The sequence below is a fragment of the Ostrinia nubilalis genome, chromosome 9 (genome assembly GCF_963855985.1).
Source record: "Ostrinia nubilalis chromosome 9, ilOstNubi1.1, whole genome shotgun sequence".
In the NCBI taxonomy this organism is placed as follows: domain Eukaryota; kingdom Metazoa; phylum Arthropoda; class Insecta; order Lepidoptera; family Crambidae; genus Ostrinia; species Ostrinia nubilalis.
In genome coordinates, this window is record NC_087096.1 from 3,283,782 (window position 1) to 3,305,810 (window position 22,029).

Sequence of the window (22,029 nt, forward strand, 5' to 3'; positions counted from 1 at the left end):
ATCTTGCCATAGAGTGTTAATTTGTTCGAAAATAGCATTCACCTACTAATGATTGACTATTTCTCTGTCCCCAGGATCTGCAACAGTATCTGATAGTGAACCGGCACAAGATGGCGTCGCTGAACGAGGGCGGCGTCCCGCTCCGGCTCATGTGCGACGTGGCCTCTGCGCTCGCGCATCTCCACTCCAGAGGACACCTATACGGGTATGTATGGTTTGAAATAAATATTATACTTTGTACTTCTCTAAAGACTTGGTTAAATTGGTTGCGAGTTCTAAGATAGACGACCTCCGGGGTCCCGCATCTGTTGTGTTTCATCAGCTGCAATCGAGGGATGGAAAACTGGGAAATCAGTATTAGCCTAATACACTATCAGATCATTATCAGACAACGCTCTGCAACAACTTTTCCCAAGACACCGAAGCAATCAGTCATTTTGTATTATTGGGATGTCAACTTATTTGAGAATTTATTATTGGTAGAAAAAGTTTCATTTGAGACAGTAGTATCAACGTTTGATCAAGTATAAAAACGTCAGGTGCGCTGTGCTTGTCTGATATTTTAAATCTCGCCTTGCGCGGGGTTGACTTTCCCAATCATGCGCCGCCATTTAGTTCTATCTTGAACGCCTTGTTCGGAGAGTCCCAATACTTGTCCTTTTGGGCATTCGTCATCCAGGTGGTTATTTATTGTCCTGGAATCGATTACGACATCACTAGCGAGCGCGCACATCACTACGGTTGAATCTGACAGTTAACGGTTGCGATCGCGCCCGGCGCCTACCGCACTTGACTACCATACATATGGTTAAAGATATTTATTTCTCAAAAAGATTACAATGCAATCACTTACAGAGAAACATTAATTTGTCTTAATAATAATAAACAATACAAAAACGATTTAGCGTAGCAGTTCTATTAAAAGTGATTTTTTTATTTTTATAAAGTAGGTAGGTGCAAATAAAATACAAGCCATCCAGTAAGTCACAGCGCGGCGCGGCGGCGACATCTTACCGCGATCATGAAATATCTTATTTTGTAATATGTTATTTCATGTTAGAAACGCTGAGTATCGAAGAAATCTAGTTTCAATCATCATAAATACATCACATCCATCTACATTTATTTTTGTGTGTGTACTATGATCCGCAGCACCATCTGGAGCGGGTCTGTGCTAGTGCGCGGCGAGGGCGAGGCCGCGCGCGCCGTGCTGGGCCGCTACGCGCCCGCGCCGCCGCCGCCCGACCTGCAGCCGCCTGAAGCCAGCCGCCCGGCTTTTGTGCACACGGTAAGATAGCTCGGACGCTATAGCTAGTTGGAAGATTTCAGATTTAAACCTTAGTTATTTTACACTATTGTTTATTATTATTTATTTTACTAGCTTTCCGCCCGCGGCTTCGCCCGCGTGGAATTTTGTCTGTCACAGAAAAACTTTATCGCGCGCGTCCCTGTTTCAAAAACCGGGATAAAAACTATCCTATGTTCTTTCCCGGGACTCAAACTATCTCTATGCCAAATTTCATCAAAATCGGTTGCGAGGTTTAAGCGGGAAAGCGTAACAGACAGACAGACAGACAGACAGACAGACAGAGTTACTTTCGCATTTATAATATTAGTTGGGATTAGTGTCGACACCGCCTTCCCCTTCATTTGTTTTAAGTAACTGTCCTCTCTATAGGTTGTCTGGAAGAGATCGCTTCATAGCGATAAGACCGCCTAATTGTACCTTATGTGTTCCTTTTCTTTCTGTTTCTTTTTATGTGGTGTACAATAAAGAGTATTTATTATTATTATTCTCGGTTTACACTTTAGTGTCTCAGCTCTAGGCTGGTATCAAAAGAAAGCACGGGCCTAAGCCAAGTGCGATCCCGATAAAAAGGTTGCGTTTTGTTCTTGCGGTTGTGCTGATGTCGGCTGGCTGTGATCTTCCTGGACTTGTAAAAATTTTCTTACAATCCTACACGTGTTAAGAATAGCTGCTTTCTGGAGTGATATGTAAGTAAGTGATGGCAGGTTGAGGGTATTTAATGACTGGTGTAGCTGTTTTGGTATAACGCCTGTTGTTGAAAGTACGATGGGGACAATGTTAACCTGATTAAGACGCCACATCCGCCTGATTTCATCTTTTAAGTCTGTGTATTTAGACAGTTTTTCTGATATAGTATTTTGTAAGTTGTGGGTGTTGGGTATAGTTATTAGGGGGCAAATGAAATTTTTTTTTTTTTCAAAACTCCACCCCTAAGGGGGTACAACGGGGTCCACGAGTACGAAGTCGCAGACGGCCGCTAGTTCTCAATATGAAATGTCTGGAGGGCAGTAGCGCACGTGTGCGCTAACAGCGTTCTCGTTATTGTCTAAAGGTGCGACCACACCGGGTGCATGGGCTCGCGAGGTAGGCTCAACATCCTGCTCACTAAAGAGTAGTGTGAGTAGGATGTCAAGCCCGGTTATACAATGCATAGGAGTGTAGCTGTAGCTTATTCTTGAAAACTTTCCGAACTTGGTCTAGAGTTAAAATAAAAAAATATTTATGGCCGTGTGGCTTCGGCAGAGCAGAATAGGACTATCATCACTCTTCTCGTGGATGTTTTAAGAGGATTATGGAAAAAATATGCGAACATCAGGCTTCCCCAAGCCGTGTGGCCAGATGTAATCAAATCCTCCATTTGTCTTTGGCAAATCGCAAAGGCTCTTGCTCTACAGTGGACACTTAGGGCTATATTTCACCGGGACACCATGGCGGCGCAACCAATCGCCGCTACCAACAAAATGTATACAGCTCTATAGAGAGTTACTCACCTGGTGTCCGTTTGGTTGCGCAAAGCTGTATTTAGCTACATTTTGTTGGTAGCCCGGTGAAATATAGCCCTTAATGACTTGATGATGATGATGTTTTAATTACAGACAAGCAGTGACGTGTGGTCGCTGGGCACGCTGGTGTGGCAAGTATGCTCTTGGGGCATGGCGCCGCCGCACCACCCGCCGCCGCTGCCCGACCTGCCTTGCCCCTACCGCGCTCACTTGTGAGTACATAATATACCGCTGTGTGATGCAACCGTTTCAGCCAAATGACGTCCACACTGGATAAAGGCCTCCTCCAAGGAACTCCACAATGGCGTTCTGCGCCGCCCGCATCCAGGCACTTCCTGTGACCTTCACCAGATCGTCGGTCCACCTATAGAGGGACCTGCCCACATTAGTGTGGACAGGACCCTCTATTCTGGTTTTTGGAGATCCTTAGAGATCTCCATAGTGATCGGTGCTGCGCCGTCCGCATCCAGGCACAACCCGCGATCTTCACCAGATCGTCGGTCCAACTAGTGAGGGTCTGCCCAAAGTCCAAACTACGTCTTCCGGCCCGTGGTCGCAACTCGAGAACTTATCTACCCCAATGGCCATCAGCTCTACGAGCTGTGTCTCGCCCACTACTACTTGATTTGTGTGATTACAATGGAATGTTAATAAGCTTTTCTCTAGCCTTAATATTTTCAAACCATCCAATGCTTTTCTTGTTCAAAATTCTCAGATAATATCTAAGAGATAGTTACTCGAAATCTAGTGACGTCACTAGACACTTTAAAACTATACGCGGCGTCATGTGAAGTCACGTTTTTAAATGATATCTTTTTTCCTGCCCGATATATTTGTTAACTTTAAAACCGACACAGTTTGGGTAGACGCCACTGTGCTTGTTAACGTTGTTTCTCCTAAGATGGAGTATAAATCGGTTCCATATCACTGGCGTTTTGTTACGTAAATAGAATTCGTACCGAACATGACATTCAAAGACACAATGGATGACATTGATATAGGTTCAATTGGCCACATCTCCTAATGCTTCAGCAAAAACCATCAATGTGTTTGTTATCAATAGAAACATTATGAAGGACAGACGTCTATAAATAATCGAGTTACATGGAAGGAAATCCGCAGTTAAGTCATAGTCATACTGTTTGAACTTTTTGACTTGTGTAATCTGTTGCAATTATTTTATTGCTATTTTTCTGAGATTTATTTAGTTTTAGTGCACATAAATACGCCAAATCGCTTGATTCATGCTCATTCTTCATACAGTGTTAATGTCAGATACCGTTTTTGTTAATACTTAAATATTTTAAAAATACAATTTTAATTAGATTCAGCAATTTATAATTGCTTATTGAAACTGGAAAAATAGTAACACCATAAACTTTATAATACCTAGGTACAAATCTTCTAAAAGTGTAGACGAAATAGTGACTAATAATGTGAAATAGTGAATGGTGTTCTCTGGTGCATTATACTATCCATTCATTCACAGATACCAAGTGATGCAGCTGTGTTGGAACCCGTCGGCCGACGCGCGGCCCTCAGCGAGCCAAGTGCAGCTATTACTTCAGCACCTACACAGCACGCACGCGCGGCCCCAGGGCGCGCCCGGCGCCTTCGAGGAGCGCTGGCAGCGCCTCAAGCCCAACCACATCCCAGTTGTGGACCAGCACCGCGCCCAAGTGCACGTGCCCACTAGAGACGCCCCCGCGCCCGTGTCCCGCTCCAGCTCCATCATGTCCGACCGCGACCCCCTCGCCGCCCAGATCAAGTCCGAGAGCCTCACCAACCTCCACGGCTCGCTCGAGGACGTCCGCAACATCTACCTCACGCACAACGAGACGCCGCTGCTCGAGTGCCACCAGGGCAACGTGAGCCTCGACGACGACCATGACCATGACCGCGACCACGACCGCTCCGACAGCTCCATGGACCCCTGGCTGAAGGACATCGTCGCCGGCAGCCAGGACGACGTCAGCTACTACCGCGACGTCAGCGACGTCATCAAGAATCTCGACAACATCCTCAACTCGGAGAAGACGTCGAGCTCCGAGTCCAGCCACCAGGCGAGCCCGTCGCGCGACAACCTCAGCCTCGACTGTAAAAAGGATTACCCGATGCAGTCGAGCATGGTCAAGTCGCCCGGCATCAGCAACTTCCAGAACATTCTCGAGGCCGGCCTCGCGGCCGACGAGCCCGCCAAGGAACCCTGTGAGGACGACGACGCCGACCGTGACACCATCGGCACCCTCAGCCACTCGTTCGAGCGCCACAGCGACACGCTGAGCCAGCAGACCCTCGAAAACGTAACCCCCGAAACGCCCATAAAAGATTTAGATGTAGTGTGTAGGGTCGATGATCGAATCGAAATCCTGCCGAGAGATGATTTAGAAAATGTAAGTGATAAAATAATAGACGAAACGAAACGACCCCCGCCCGATGATGTTGATTTGCCAAATGAAAATAAATTAGTGAGTAGTGATAGTAAAATACCCGAGTTGAAGGAACTGTGCGTAGCCTCAATATCTAGTGTAAGTGAAAAGAACATTGAATTACCGAATGGAACACAAGACTGTTTAAGATCGTGTGATAATAATTTAGCGGAAGAAAGGACTGATAATGAAATCGAAACTAAGTCAATAGATGATGTAGAGAAATGTAACACTGATTCTACGTCTGTAGAGAAAACGATTGAATCTGATGCAATATTGAAGTTTGAAGAAGTAGAAATAGATAATGTAGATGTTGTCTTGCCAAAAGCGGTGTCCGAAGCCCCGACGGAGGTGGCGGAAGAAGCTACAATCGCGGACGTCGCGCCCCTGCCGACGTCGGAGCCCAAGTCCGAGGAAGATATCACCCTGGTGAGTGACCTGCCCACTAGTGAGAACATGGATGTTGAAGTTTTTAATGGAGCAACAGTTACTAGTGATCTCAATTTGCCAGTAGAAATCATATTTGATTCTCCGAGTGAATCTAAAACCGTAACTGACAGTTCAAAAGATGCAGCAAATTCTGAGTCGACAGAATCAGAAAATGTAATGGAACCAGTTTTTATACCACAACTGACAGCACCTGAAGCAGTACAAAATATTGTTCACAGTGATGAAGCTCCCGATTTTATAGTTATTCAAGAGGCTGAAATTTCACCAGCTCAAATAGTTACTGAAGATATTTCAACTCCACCCATTTCACCTGAAATAGTACAAACTAATGATAATGAAAAACCTATTGATGATTTAAAAATTCAATCCTCAGATGCTTCTAAGGAAGAAGCGATAGTATTACCAAGATCTGAACAAACAGAAATACGTAAAGATATGATAACAGAGCAATCCAATGATAGCACTGTTTACATGGATCTCATAAATGCGACAAACGAAACTGTTAAAGAGAAAACCATCGATGATAATATGAAAGAGCTTATCAAATCGTGCATCGAAAAGTCGATAGCTGATAGTACTTCGTGTATCGATAACTCTGTAGCTGATAGTACTTGCGCTTTGGTGAAAAATGAATCAACAGTATACATGGATTTGCCCAGTATGATAAAGGAGACAGATAATTTCCTACAGTCTGAAAGGGTTGTTGGCAGGCAGAATGTACCACCATTCGCAGATATGTGTTCCAGTACTCCAATACAGTCTGAAAAGATAGTCGGCAGTCAGAATGTACCATACGCAGACATGTGTTCTAGTACTCCAATAGCCAGTGACCAATCTACTGATGATACCCTAGAGAACTCTGTCAAAGCGGTCGAGAATGAGTTATTATCTGAAACTAAAGTGCCCGAAGTTCCCGATTACGGACCGGGAGTTACTCTTACTAAACTGGAGCAAAGATGTGTCCCAGAATCTATGAGCCCCTTCGAATCGCCGACAAAAAGCCATCACACGGATACATACGATGAAAATAGCTCAGTCGTTCTGGGCCCATTCGAGAATTGCACTCTCGAAATATTCAAAGGAGCAAAATCCATCGACCCAGTCGATTTGCCAAGGGAGGAGCTTTTGGCCTTCTCGTCCAACTTTAGCGAGATGAATCTCGAAACGCCGTCTCCTCTGCGCGACGTCAACTTCCTAAACGAAGTTCCTGACATCCTCCACGACGATATTCAATTCGACGATCTAGAATTATTAAGCGAGCCCATCGATAAGTCTGAGCCCCAGTCGTCCAACGAGACAGATCCGCAGTCGGCGACAGAGAAACGGGTGTCTCCTCTGACGCCGCCCAATTCGCCCGGGACTTTTTTGGCGTCGACGTCCCAGCAAAAATACGTGGTAGACATCGACTTAGATCCACCGATGGGGCCGTCGAACATGGAGTTGGATACGGGGTTGCCAAAGGAGGTAGATTTGAATCAGATCGAGTTGCAGATAACCACTAAGTTGGCGATGGCCGAGAACGAAAACAATTTGAACATCGAGTACTCGGGGCCGTTAGTCGTGGAAGGCGTGGCGCCTGATGACATGATGTTGCACGACGAGACTGACGCAGTGCAAGAGTCGTACTTAGCGGGCAACGGCGGGTCGTCGCCGCGCACCGTCGAGCTCGACGAGGAGTGCGTCAAAGCGCTGAGGAACGAACTGGAATTGAAGCTGCCACTTGCACAGGTGAGTTCCTATTTGTTTTTTTTTTTAATAATGCATGTGTTACGAGCCTTTTTATCACTCATTTTTAATTAATATGCTTGTGTTACGAGCGGCTTCACCACAATAATCAGCGGCGGCGAGGATCGAAACCGCGTTCCTCGGATCAAGTCAGCTAAAGCCTGGTCTGTGCGACTGTGCGACGGGCGGCCGCATTGAGTGTGCGAGCGCGACAGCAACATAATTACGCGCGATGGGTAGCTTGGGGTCATTGGACAAAATTCTACGTGTTCGCAGACCAGACTATAGTCGGACCCCTTTACCGTTCAGCCATCGTGGCTTCAAAGTTTTTAGTTACAGTAGCCAAGAGCCATGAAAATGCTCATGTTTATGGTGATCTTATCATTCATAAACGGTTTTGTGCAAAGGACTTAATCGTAACATGTTTCATAGGTGGCAAACATCGAACCGGCGTGCCCCGCTGAGTGGAGCGGCTCGCTGCCGCCGCCGCCCGAGCTGGTGCTGAGCTACCCGGGCGCGCTCAGCCCCATCGCCGAGGAGACGCGCCAGCAGCTGTCGGCCTACGAGAGCGACGCGCACTGTGAGTGTACTGTACATAGAACAGCCTGCCCGCGGAGTGGAGCGGCTCGCTGCCGCCGCCGCCCGAGCTGGTGCTGAGCTACCCGGGCGCGCTCAGCCCCATCGCCGAGGAGACGCGCCAGCAGCTGTCGGCCTACGAGAGCGACGCGCACTGTGAGTGTACTGTACATAGAACAGCCTGCCCGCGGAGTGGAGCGGCTCGCTGCCGCCGCCGCCCGAGCTGGTGCTGAGCTACCCGGGCGCGCTCAGCCCCATCGCCGAGGAGACGCGCCAGCAGCTGTCGGCCTACGAGAGCGACGCGCACTGTGAGTGTACTGTACATAGAACAGCCTGCCCGCGGAGTGGAGCGGCTCGCTGCCGCCGCCGCCCGAGCTGGTGCTGAGCTACCCGGGCGCGCTCAGCCCCATCGCCGAGGAGACGCGCCAGCAGCTGTCGGCCTACGAGAGCGACGCGCACTGTGAGTGTACTGTACATAGAACAGCCTGCCCGCGGAGTGGAGCGGCTCGCTGCCGCCGCCGCCCGAGCTGGTGCTGAGCTACCCGGGCGCGCTCAGCCCCATCGCCGAGGAGACGCGCCAGCAGCTGTCGGCCTACGAGAGCGACGCGCACTGTGAGTGTACTGTACATAGAACAGCCTGCCCGCGGAGTGGAGCGGCTCGCTGCCGCCGCCGCCCGAGCTGGTGCTGAGCTACCCGGGCGCGCTCAGCCCCATCGCCGAGGAGACGCGCCAGCAGCTGTCGGCCTACGAGAGCGACGCGCACTGTGAGTGTACTGTACATAGAACAGCCTGCCCGCGGAGTGGAGCGGCTCGCTGCCGCCGCCGCCCGAGCTGGTGCTGAGCTACCCGGGCGCGCTCAGCCCCATCGCCGAGGAGACGCGCCAGCAGCTGTCGGCCTACGAGAGCGACGCGCACTGTGAGTGTACTGTACATAGAACAGCCTGCCCGCGGAGTGGAGCGGCTCGCTGCCGCCGCCGCCCGAGCTGGTGCTGAGCTACCCGGGCGCGCTCAGCCCCATCGCCGAGGAGACGCGCCAGCAGCTGTCGGCCTACGAGAGCGACGCGCACTGTGAGTGTACTGTACATAGAACAGCCTGCCCGCGGAGTGGAGCGGCTCGCTGCCGCCGCCGCCCGAGCTGGTGCTGAGCTACCCGGGCGCGCTCAGCCCCATCGCCGAGGAGACGCGCCAGCAGCTGTCGGCCTACGAGAGCGACGCGCACTGTGAGTGTACTGTACATAGAACAGCCTGCCCGCGGAGTGGAGCGGCTCGCTGCCGCCGCCGCCCGAGCTGGTGCTGAGCTACCCGGGCGCGCTCAGCCCCATCGCCGAGGAGACGCGCCAGCAGCTGTCGGCCTACGAGAGCGACGCGCACTGTGAGTGTACTGTACATAGAACAGCCTGCCCGCGGAGTGGAGCGGCTCGCTGCCGCCGCCGCCCGAGCTGGTGCTGAGCTACCCGGGCGCGCTCAGCCCCATCGCCGAGGAGACGCGCCAGCAGCTGTCGGCCTACGAGAGCGACGCGCACTGTGAGTGTACTGTACATAGAACAGCCTGCCCGCGGAGTGGAGCGGCTCGCTGCCGCCGCCGCCCGAGCTGGTGCTGAGCTACCCGGGCGCGCTCAGCCCCATCGCCGAGGAGACGCGCCAGCAGCTGTCGGCCTACGAGAGCGACGCGCACTGTGAGTGTACTGTACATAGAACAGCCTGCCCGCGGAGTGGAGCGGCTCGCTGCCGCCGCCGCCCGAGCTGGTGCTGAGCTACCCGGGCGCGCTCAGCCCCATCGCCGAGGAGACGCGCCAGCAGCTGTCGGCCTACGAGAGCGACGCGCACTGTGAGTGTACTGTACATAGAACAGCCTGCCCGCGGAGTGGAGCGGCTCGCTGCCGCCGCCGCCCGAGCTGGTGCTGAGCTACCCGGGCGCGCTCAGCCCCATCGCCGAGGAGACGCGCCAGCAGCTGTCGGCCTACGAGAGCGACGCGCACTGTGAGTGTACTGTACATAGAACAGCCTGCCCGCGGAGTGGAGCGGCTCGCTGCCGCCGCCGCCCGAGCTGGTGCTGAGCTACCCGGGCGCGCTCAGCCCCATCGCCGAGGAGACGCGCCAGCAGCTGTCGGCCTACGAGAGCGACGCGCACTGTGAGTGTACTGTACATAGAACAGCCTGCCCGCGGAGTGGAGCGGCTCGCTGCCGCCGCCGCCCGAGCTGGTGCTGAGCTACCCGGGCGCGCTCAGCCCCATCGCCGAGGAGACGCGCCAGCAGCTGTCGGCCTACGAGAGCGACGCGCACTGTGAGTGTACTGTACATAGAACAGCCTGCCCGCGGAGTGGAGCGGCTCGCTGCCGCCGCCGCCCGAGCTGGTGCTGAGCTACCCGGGCGCGCTCAGCCCCATCGCCGAGGAGACGCGCCAGCAGCTGTCGGCCTACGAGAGCGACGCGCACTGTGAGTGTACTGTACATAGAACAGCCTGCCCGCGGAGTGGAGCGGCTCGCTGCCGCCGCCGCCCGAGCTGGTGCTGAGCTACCCGGGCGCGCTCAGCCCCATCGCCGAGGAGACGCGCCAGCAGCTGTCGGCCTACGAGAGCGACGCGCACTGTGAGTGTACTGTACATAGAACAGCCTGCCCGCGGAGTGGAGCGGCTCGCTGCCGCCGCCGCCCGAGCTGGTGCTGAGCTACCCGGGCGCGCTCAGCCCCATCGCCGAGGAGACGCGCCAGCAGCTGTCGGCCTACGAGAGCGACGCGCACTGTGAGTGTACTGTACATAGAACAGCCTGCCCGCGGAGTGGAGCGGCTCGCTGCCGCCGCCGCCCGAGCTGGTGCTGAGCTACCCGGGCGCGCTCAGCCCTATCGCCGAGTACATAGAACAGCCTGCCCGGCAGAGTGTGACCCATTGTCCTAGGTGAACGACAAACGCGACGCGCGAAAATTGCATGCCTAGTATTCGTTGTATTATAATAGTGGCCTACGTAGTTGCGTGTCATGACATGTGTCACACGTCACGTGAAGTATTGGTTGTAATTACGTCGTGTCGCATTTCGTCTCTTCATGCCGCGTTCCATCTCTCACCGGGTAGAATGGAGCTAGTGAGATTATATGCAGATGATTAATAAACAACTTATTTATTTACGGAGTACGAGCTGATACATGAACAGAACACCAATTTAAAAATAAAAAAGCAATCATTTCAAAATACCATTCCATCAACAGGGAACAACTCGACGCGCACAGATTCATCAGAAAGCTACCCTGAGCCGTGTAACAACTCCACTGACGAAGTGACCGACCTGCCCACCGGCATGCCCAGTGCCCTCGACCACTCCACCTATACTGTGCACTCGCGCGAACGCTCGCCAGATCACTCGCCAGACCGCTCGCGCGGCCACTCGCCCGACCGGACCTACACCGTGCAGAAGGATGCCACGACTAGTCGAGAGTGAGTGACAAAGTTGACACAATAAAGTAATATACAGCTTTACTAAATACATAATTTTATCCGAGAAATCTCAATTAGTTTTAAATTGACCGTGTAATGCTATTCAATACCTTTGAAAACAGCGAAACGAAAAAGTCACGTCTTAGCTTCGTCCATGCCACACAAAATGGGAGAGCCAATTTATGACATCTCTTTAAAAGTATATCAATTTACTTATGACGTCTATTTGTTCCAATTAACTGAGCAAGCATAAATCGATACATCAATAAACTACATATTTTCTATCTTAATTTTGTCAAAACAGCTCATAAACAAACTTATTTCCTTATTTTCAGTATCACAATGAGCGCCGACAGCTTGAACGCCAGCCCTTACAAGAAACCAGCTCACGAATCACCGATCGACGATAGAACGTACAACAAGAACGAGGAAGAAAAAGAGTCGCGTTGCGAGAGGATATCCCAAGTGTCGCCCTTCATACTAAGCCCCACCACCGACTCGTCGGCACCAGAGAATTCGGACTATGTTGACAACGCCACCGGGATATCCAACCTGTCGAAAACCACTGTCCCTACCGATGCCAAATCTTCCAAACCCTCGGAAACGCAGTGCCTCTCCAAAGCCACCAGCATCGACTCCTGGTGCTCCAACGACACACTTTACAACGTCGAAGAAAACTTCGACGATCTCGCCATGGATCCCGACCTTCCCGTCGACTTCGAACTGCAGAAGGAAGATGAAAACAGCGAAAGTAGCGACACACTCACCCATAACGACGAGGATAAAGAACTCAGCCACTGCTCCACGTACATCGTACACGACAGCAAGTCCGAGCCCTGCGAAACTTTCTCACCAGACTCGATCACCGCTAACGACAACTACACCTATACGAAAGCGCGCACCGACGCCGCGCCCACCGCCACTCCCTCCGTCAACACCAAATCAGAAGTCGACTCCGCCAAGAACACACAAACCAAAGACCTCGCGTACGGAACTCTCATGTCTGGACTCCCGTCGTACTCCAATTGCACGACCGAAGTGGCCTCCGGCTTCGATGACGTCTGGAAGCTTTCCCAGCCTGAGATGGTGCGGAGGTCGCCCGTTATGGATGAAATCAACATCACTCCCCCGAAATTCCCCGAGGAAAAGGAACCTGTGGTCCCCGACAGCCCTCAGCTGCCGGCCCAGCCGTGCCTCAAGAAGATGGACAGCGTCGAGATATCCTGCCTCCACGACAACTTGATCGACACCCAAATCAAAATCGAGAGCCCCGAAAGTCGAAACCTAGTTGAAATTAGCGACAGCCCGAACTACCAGTACAAAAGCATGGAGCCGTCGGTCACCAGCACGCCTCTGACGGAACCGGCCGAGGGCGAAAATGTGGAGGCCATACCGATGCAGCTTCCCGACAGCACCAGGACGCCCGAATTGCTAAATAATATACCTAATTTCCAAACCTTCCTCCAGTCGGCTGAAGTGCGCCCGCAGGATATATCGCCGAGCGACGCCGCCAGCAACCAGGACACCGAAATACTGTTGGAGGGAGATAGCAAAACGCTGAGCAGGATCAGCAACCGAGACAGCCTCGCAATCACCGATCGCACGCCGAACTATTCCGATTTCGAGAATTCGGCGATATCGAAACCCCAGGACGTGAATTCGAGGGACAAATCTAGTCAGAGCCTCGAACTCGGTACCACCGTCAACTCGGAGGACTTCCGGAACTTCGAAAGCTCGGTGCGGAGCCGCCCGCAGGACCTGTCCTCTGTGATTGACGCCAGTTCCTTGCTTTTGAACAGCGAGAGAAGGTTCAGCGATTTGGTGATAACCAACTCCACCGGCAACGTAGACTCGGAACAGACTAGTCAGTCGGGGAGCCGCGTGAACGATATCGATCCGATAAAATCTCTAGATGTAAGTCCGCCTAATGTTACGAATTTAATAGAATCTCATGAAGTAGGTAATGTCGGAACGCCGAGTAATTTTTATTTAGATATGGAAGCGGAGGATGATACCGAGCAGCCTCACTCGATCATCATCACCGAGCGGGACGTGCTCAAGGAGAGCCCCAACCGCACGTACGACTCGCACGAGGCGCCCTTAGATCTGAACCGCACCTACGACTCTCACGAGAGCCGAAGTCAGCAAATGCCTGAAAACGACAGCCATCATCACCGAGTCAACGGAATTGACAAGAACGATGATGTCATCGAATGTGATAAGAAATCGCCCAAAGTTGAAGATCTGCTCAAACAGATCGAACCGAAGTCACCTAAGGAGGAAATTAGAGAAAGTTTAACAGTTTTGCCTTCAGTCGTAATTGAAGACTCGTCGAACAAATCTGGCAGCAGCCCAGTAGTAATAAATGAAGAGATCAAATGCAACGGCAACAGCGAGAAGTTTGCTACCGTCCAGTTCTTGCACGAGACATTCGAGGAGCTGATCGAGAGTAACGTGGACGATGGGGACTGTAAAGATTTCAAATCTGACGATTTTACTGAAGATTCACCTAGTCAAAACTCTGAAGGTAAATCGGCGGAGAGCACTGAGCCCATCTGCAGTCCGGCCAAAGTCCACGATACATCTAAAGAGAAGAGTCCTCAAAATGAGGTCGATGTTGAGGAGACGGAAGAGGTGAAGACGAACGGCGTGCAAGAAGTGGAAGAAATGACATCGGTCACGGAGAATTTCTTGCAGAACGAAAAGAAATTCTGCCAGCTGGACGCTTATTTTCCTTTGCTGAGTGATATTAGATTTACTGGTGAGTGTAACATGATTGAATTTCTTGAATAAAACTTTTTTTTGTGGTTTGTTAAAATAAATTAAATTCTTTCTTTATTTACTTTCTGAAAGTCGCAAAATTACTATTATTAATATGAATTTCCCTATCACAAAGGTCCCGCAGCCGAAATAATGAGCACGTCGTTCTCTCAAGACTCGCCGTCGTCTCCTGCGTCGCCCGCTCGCGACCCGACGCGGCCCGACGCGGCCGACCTGCTGAAAGAGTGGGACAGCGATAGCGACACGCACTCTACCAACTCTTCTAGCGGAGAGTTCATTTGGAAGGTGAGTCAGAAGACTACTTACAGACTTGCGAGATAGTGTTCTCTTTTGTTTTATAAAAAACATAGCCGTATTAGGGCACAAGTTAAAATACTTCTTTTGTTTCGTGATAGCGACTGCATCGTGTACGTTTTTCAGCCATATAATGACGTCATGTAACCGTATCTTGTGTAGCGAAACAAACGTGCCCTAATGTGAACTATGACTCAAGGCTATCATTGATAGCCTTGAGTCATAGTTGATAGCCTATCAAACGAAACATTTGGAAATAAATTAAAGAAAAATATTGAGTCTGACTGCATTAAAATGATACAACAGTTCTAAATGTCGAAGCCTGTGGAGCGGTATTCATGACAGATGCAAAAAGAAACTTATCTGAATTTGTACATTATTACTGAACAATAACATTATAATAGGCATTAACTTCTGTGTTGTGATTAATATGTACTTACTTTTTGGTTACTGGTTTGGAGTTTCTGTAGGCAATATCTATACTGCTTAATTAGTGACTCTGTGATAGTTACTTCTCCCCGTAATGGTCTAGTTTGATCATCATATAAATATAATACAAATTAAATTCTATATATTATCATTTTTAGGAATATGATGATCAAACTAGCCACTAGTGATATCTAAAATTATTTTTACTGTCCCAAGCTTCATATACCTATAAAATACTTATCTTATTGCCCTAATATTATGGAATATAATATTTTTATTTATAAACATGTACAGCTGCCACTCCTTTTTTAGATGACACTTAAAAGTACTACCATCGTGCTACCATTACTATAATAAAAAAGTACTTTAAGTGCTCAGTTTTAAAGACCATATTTCAAGAGCATTATGTGCCATTGCACTGTACATGTATATAAATGCGGGTATCGGTGTCGGTGTGCGGTGTGTGCATGTGTGTGTGTGGCAGGACGGCGACGGCCACGAGACCCCGCTCGTTCCCTCCACGCACTTCGACCATGTAAGTGTTACCTATACATCATTTGTCTATGGTATTCACCTGTCGACCTGTGGGGTTTACATGAGTTGAAAGTACACAATGATTGATGATAACTATTGTATATTAATTTGTCAAATTCTTTACACGATGAATATGAAAAGAATTGCCAATAAAATAATTGTGATTGTACAGATAAATAATATGGCAACTGCATTAAAATCGTTCACTTTGACTTTGCAGTTAGTCTATGCTGTTACAGTTATGTTAATTTACATTCGAAGAAAAAGAAAACTTTAATTTAAAAGGAGGCAAAACAAGAAAACTACATGTAATGCCTACGATCAACCATAATAATATCTTTTATGTTGCTTTCTCTATGCTTTGCTTCTCCATTATTTTGCGAATTTTGAGCATGTCATCAACATCCATACTTTTAATGCATGCGTTTCATTTTATATTTTACGACAAACGGCTCTCTGAAGGCAGCATATAATTAATAGAACTAATAAATAACTGAGCAGTCAGAAACCGTATTTCGTTGGCCTTTAGTGTAAACCTATTAGTACGAGAGCCCACGACCAAAATTTTTGTCTCATAGCAATACGGCCAAAACCGCATCAAATCGATAGATACGATTATCCTGAACTCGAAAATACCAATATCAGACATTTTCCGCGTAGCGTTTGATCTGACCGAATTTTCAAAATTGTCAAAGAATTTTACCGAACTGCATCATAGCAATATGTCTGATTTGCAGACTGTAGTTGAATGATAGTTCTGAGATACCGAAAACATTATTTTCAGACGTTAGTGGTGTAGCGCAAACCCGTAAAATCACTTAAAAAAATTAAAAATGAGACAAAAAAAATGTCTCATAGCAATACGTCTGAAAATCTTTTTTATTAGTAAATTTTGGTTATTTGATGCGAATAAAACAATTTTCAGACGGAAATGTGAACGCATTAAATTTTGAGACCGTTTTGAAAATGTTAACAAATTTTAATTAACGAACGAACGGTATCATAGCAATATGTCTGAAAATTGTTGGACATGATAAAATAAGTTGTCCACATGTGCAAAAAATTTATATCAGACAAATTAAGTGTAGCACCTTCTCTATCATACAACTTTTTGATACACTTAAAGTGTCTGAAAACAGGTTTTTGGTAATCATGGCAGCAATACGAAAAGTTGAAAAAAAAATTTATCCGTATTGCTATGATACAGGTCGGCTAAATTTGTTGACATTTTCAAAAATGCGCTCAGGCTATATGCTACGCGCAAAATGTCTGAAAACAAACTTTTTCGTAATACAATTTTAAAATCTATGTACATTTTCACTATAAGACGTATTGCTATAATACCGACTGTCTTTTTTTTTGACACAGCAGAAATGGCCTCCCACGCAGTTGCTACACTTTCGACCGTTACTACACACCTAGTCGGGTTCAGAATCATACAATCTAACGATTTTATAGGGTTTTTGCCGTATTGCTATGAGACATGGTTTTGGTCGTGGGCTCTCGTACTATATGCTTATACTCGGCGCAAAGACTCGTCAGGCAGACTCAGGTGGTGTCATAATACAACAGTGCATAATATCACGTTTTCTCTCGCATTCACACTAGTTATGGGTGACGTCACACAGAGGCAGGCATAGCGTTGTTTATATTATTATTATTATAGCTTTATAAATCCACAGTTATAACAGTTTTATTTAAAATTAATTAAGTATTTCTCTTGATTGTGGCCCCACTTGGGTAAAAGCCTCCTCCATCATTTTGATGGAGGGTGGTGGTCTACTTCCCCCACGGTGACCAGCCGTATTGGGAGAGTTTTTGTTGTATAAGATGTTGTTGTCGTTTACTGTAGGTAGTTGAATTTTCGTTTCCGGTGTGATGAGTTGCATTGGTTGTATTAGTTCCTGGTTTCGTTTGAAGCGGAGTTCGGTCTAGCTCGAAATGTATCGAATCTCTTGTTAAGTTTTTTTGGAGGGGCAGCTGTTATATTTTTAGTGTCTTTCTGATTTTCTTTTGGTGACTTAGATGGTGATCTTTTCCTTTTAGCTTCATCCACATCCCTATGCTTGACTATAAGTTTGTCGTATCTTATAAACGCTATCTTCCCTTGCCTTTCTTCTTGCTCTTTTTTCTCTTTTAGTTCTTTCCTTTTTATAAGGACATCCCTTGGGTAGTCTTCAGTAGCATATATGTCAGATGGAAAGTTTTTATTGTTTTTCAGGACTTCGTACTTTCGCCATGTCAGTGTAAGAGTTATGAGTATTGGTCTCTTTTTCTCGGTATTTTTCTTCCCAAGTCTTCTCACATTGCTGATTTCCCACTTGTCCCAGTCTTGCATTCCTTCCACTTTTTGGGAGATTTTATTTAACATCTCTATTACTTTATTCCTGAGGTCACTATCGTTTGCTTCATTTTCAGGAACGCCGTGTAATATAATGTTGTTTTTCCTAGTTTCCCTTTCCAAGACTTGTACTCGCGATTGTAGGTTTTGAACTTCTTCTTTTAATTTTATATTCTCCTCCAAAAGTGGTTTCAGCTTTTCATCTATAGTTTTTGAGAGGCTTGTGTTGAAACTTTCAACTAACTTTTCATTTTGCATCTTGAAGTCTGTTTTCATTTCTTCCATTTTTGCTAGTATCACTTTCAAGTCCATTTCTACTATTTGGTAGATTTCTTTTGTTTCTGGCAATAGTTTTGCTGTGGCAACACTGACCCAGTGACAGTTAGCCGGAAATCGTTCACCGCTCTTTATTTTGTTTGGCGTTTAGTGGGTAGTTTTCAAGTGATTTTTTATGTCACTGTGTTGTTGGATGATTTCTCAAATATTTCACACTCGGGATATTCTCGTTTGCACCTGATATTCAGCGAAGCTAACGTTTGTGGTTAAAGTTACACCAGTTAACTATAGTTTTCGGTGGCAAACGGCACTAATCGCGCACTTTAACACTGTGTATTTACGATTGTAATCAGGAACCTCGATTTACGTTGTGAACTGTTTGACAACCGGAAACGGAAAAAAAATGTTGAAGAATGAGAAAAAAAACGGTTATTACGTAATAATAATTAATAAAATTTTGGCGAATGTGCATCTCTGTTTCAAAAGTTTATGGCTCCGCCTGCCACTCTTTGCGTCGAGTATAAAACTATGGCGCTGGTAGGTTTACATTAGCTGGCGAAGAGGCATTATTGTCAATAATAAAATGTATAATAATTTGGCTGCATTCAAGGAGTCGTTTGTCAAATTACACTCCTAACAGCAAAACAATAAAAGTTACTTTCGCGTGTAGCAACGTGGCGGCAGCGGGCAGCCGAACGGCGGTGAAGGCAACTCCCACGCAGACAGAGGCGAGGGCAGCGGAGGGTCGGAGGGATCGGGGGACTCCGGCTCGGGCTCGGAAGGCGATGAGGTGGAATTCGTGCCTTCCTCGTGGGACTGCCGAGCCGCACCCTCTAAGTCTTCATTGAGGAGTCTTGAGCAGGCCACACCGGTGAGTGAAACTCTCTTGTCTCTTTTACAATCTGAGGTGGAATAGACAATTTGACACCATTCTCAAATAATTCGAAATCACAACTTTTCTAAAAAGACACTTCATTCTGGTCTTATAAACTTAATTCATTTTAATTTACCTGTACGATTTTTGGTCGCATTCTAATTGAAAAAAGTGGTTAATTTGAGTTGACAAAATAGTGACGTCACTTGCTTGTAGTGCCATACAAAATCTATGGGAGAGTTTCGTTTTGACAGTTTTAAAAAGTACGTCAATTGATTGGTGGTGTCATCATGTCTATTGTGTAAAGCAATCGTAATCATTTGACAGTTCATAACGTACGATTATTCTGTCAAACGCTTTAACTGACTTTATCGTACGTTATTAACTGTCAAATGATTACGATTGCTTTACACAATTCCACCTCTGATCGAGCTAACTGCGCATCTCGCTGGAATACGAGTCTCATTTTCACTTATCCACACATCTCCGCGCGTTCGCCCCGTTCTTAACAGAGCGTCGATGTGACGTCACGGCCGACAGGTGCGCAGTTAACTGGACCGGGTTGTAGAAATGTTGATGCCGTGAAGTTATACAGTAGGAAATAATGATTATATTACCTAAGTCTATATACTTTATTTTTGTCCTGATTCGTACGAGTAATGAAGAATAGCTATAAACTTCCAGTGCCGATTATGACATTGTTTTATCCGTATTTAATCAAGGAAAGAAAGACTGCAACTACCTACTTTTGTTCAAATAATTTAATAAGGAAGAGGATAATTATTGTCTTTATTGTTACAATATTTAAATGCCACATAACACATTTAATTTAAAGGATAGGGAAGTTTTGAAATATATTATCTACCATTACAGCGACTGACTAAAACGTTAGTTAACGTAGCTGATTCTTCCTGCACAAATAAATAACGCCCGTATTCACAAACGATGCTTGCTTAAGTGAAGCAGCAAATCGAACGCACAGCGTTGAATAGAGCTTTGTGATTAGTTCGTGTGTCACCCTGTGCGTCCACACGCACTGTGAGACCTCATAGTAATGTTTGTGAATACGGGCGTAAGTGAATAACATTTACGCAGGACAACAAGAAGCGCGTGGTGTTCAAGCGGCAGAAGTACCACTGTGTGTACGAGTACCCGCGTGAAGCGCCCGACGCGCACTCGCCTGCTGCATACGTGCCAGACCTCTCCACATATACGGGTGAGCACTTTACATTTATTTTACAGGTACCGTCCGTTGCAAACTTAAAGGCCTATTCAAACCTGAGCGATATTCGCTGCCGCTGTGGGTAGAGGTACATACCGCGCGGGTTTCGCTCAGGTATTGAGTATCAAGTATCGCGGCTAGAGCGACCTGAGCGATATTCGCTGCCGCTGTGGGTAGAGGTACATACCGCGCGGGTTTCGCTCAGGTATTTAGTATCAAGTACCGCGGCTAGAGCGACTAGTAGGCCTAAGATGCGCGCCGTGATAGGCGGTTATCACGCCATTTTATCGATTTTGCCCATACAAATTGACGTCGATAAAAGTTATCACGGCGCGCATCTTAGGCCTACTGAGCGATATTCGCTGCCGCTGTGGGTAGAGGTACATACCGCGCGGGTTTCGCTCAGGTATTTAGTATCAAGTACCGCGGCTAGAGCGACCTGAGCGATATTCGCTGCCGCTGTGGGTAGAGGTACATACCGCGCGGGTTTCGCTCAGGTATTTAGTATCAAGTATCGCGGCTAGAGCGACCTGAGCGATATTCGCTGCCGCTGTGGGTAGAGGTACATTACATACCGCGCGGGTTTCGCTCAGGTATTTAATATCAAGTATCGCGGCTAGAGCGACCTGAGCGATATTCGCTGCCGCTGTGGGTAGAGGTACATACCGCGCGGGTTTCGCTCAGGTATTTAGTATCAAGTATCGCGGCTAGAGCGACCTGAGCGATATTCGCTGCCGCTGTGTGTAGAGGTACATACCACGCGGGTTTCGCTCAGGTATTTAGTATCAAGTACCGCGGCTAGAGCGTTTTCTCTGCCGCAGACGGTAGCGAATACCGCTTAGGTCTGAACAGTATTATTACCGCATACCCACTGGGATTTCTCTGCCGCAGACAGTAGCGAATACCGCTTAGGTCTGAATAGGCCTTTATGGCGGCTCAGATATTAGCTGCGAGTGCAGATGCGCACAGGTTTCTTGCCCCGTTCGCCTCGCTGATACATTATGTACTGCGCAACGACTTGCGATGTTCCGAGCCGTTATAAAGTTTGCATCGAATTCACCACACCATGCTCCTTCGTTATGAACCATGCGATGCAACGACTGAACACTCTAGCTGCGTGCAGTATTCGCAGTCATAATTTCAGTGATAGTAACTGACGGTTGGCTCCGCTGAAGATTATTTTATAGAATTGGCTAATCATAATGCTGGTTCTGATAAATCTGTAAGTCTAATCGATGTTAGTTGATTACTGTGAGTGATCTTTTAAGTCCACTTATATCTCATAGGGATTAACCCACCACCACCCATGGTTCTTCCTGCCTCACGGCGTACGAACCGAATCTCGAGAGAGCGCGCGGGTACTTGCTCTGGGCTCTTTTCCCCGGGCGCTTTGCTGGACTCCCTACAAATTTATCTGATCCATGTCCCTTCTCATAGTCAATTCTCCCCCTTCTGGGGCTTGACACCACAAATACGGTACTTCGCGTCGGGCTGCTATCGTTGATAAATGTCATCACTTCTTCTCATAACTTCGCCTGATTGTGTGCCAGGAGTGCGCGAACTCGCGCAGCGCGATCCAGTTACTGCGACTACTCGTGAGGTCCTGGTGATAAACAGGTCCTTGCTCGGTTGGATTCCCTCCTCCGCAAGTCGTCCTGCACGACCATATCTCATAGGGATTAAGTCGCTAACGATTCCGTATGCTTCCAGACTGGGACCCGAGCAGCGCCGAGGAGGCGGAGCTGGGCTACGGGCAGCTGTTCGGCGCGCCCAACCCGCTCGACATGTATCCGCTGCGCTCCAGTATCGCTTTCGGTAAGCTTTATATTTCTTGGATATCTCGTTGAGAAATAATTCAAG

General features: G+C 47.9%; 1 protein-coding gene across 1 annotated transcript in view; it reads left to right on the forward strand.

Annotated features, from left to right (window-relative positions):
* LOC135074407 (uncharacterized) overlaps positions 1-22,029 on the forward strand; it is a 68,278-nt gene that overhangs the window by 39,642 nt on the left and 6,607 nt on the right. The window contains exons 7-18 of the mRNA XM_063968689.1: positions 75-205; positions 1,153-1,288; positions 2,905-3,023; positions 4,301-7,418; positions 7,848-7,995; positions 11,193-11,418; positions 11,754-14,179; positions 14,315-14,484; positions 15,407-15,457; positions 18,744-18,944; positions 20,043-20,163; positions 21,880-21,984. Coding sequence (XP_063824759.1) covers positions 75-205; positions 1,153-1,288; positions 2,905-3,023; positions 4,301-7,418; positions 7,848-7,995; positions 11,193-11,418; positions 11,754-14,179; positions 14,315-14,484; positions 15,407-15,457; positions 18,744-18,944; positions 20,043-20,163; positions 21,880-21,984 — 6,952 coding nt within the window. The remainder of the gene's footprint in view (positions 1-74; positions 206-1,152; positions 1,289-2,904; positions 3,024-4,300; positions 7,419-7,847; positions 7,996-11,192; positions 11,419-11,753; positions 14,180-14,314; positions 14,485-15,406; positions 15,458-18,743; positions 18,945-20,042; positions 20,164-21,879; positions 21,985-22,029) is intronic.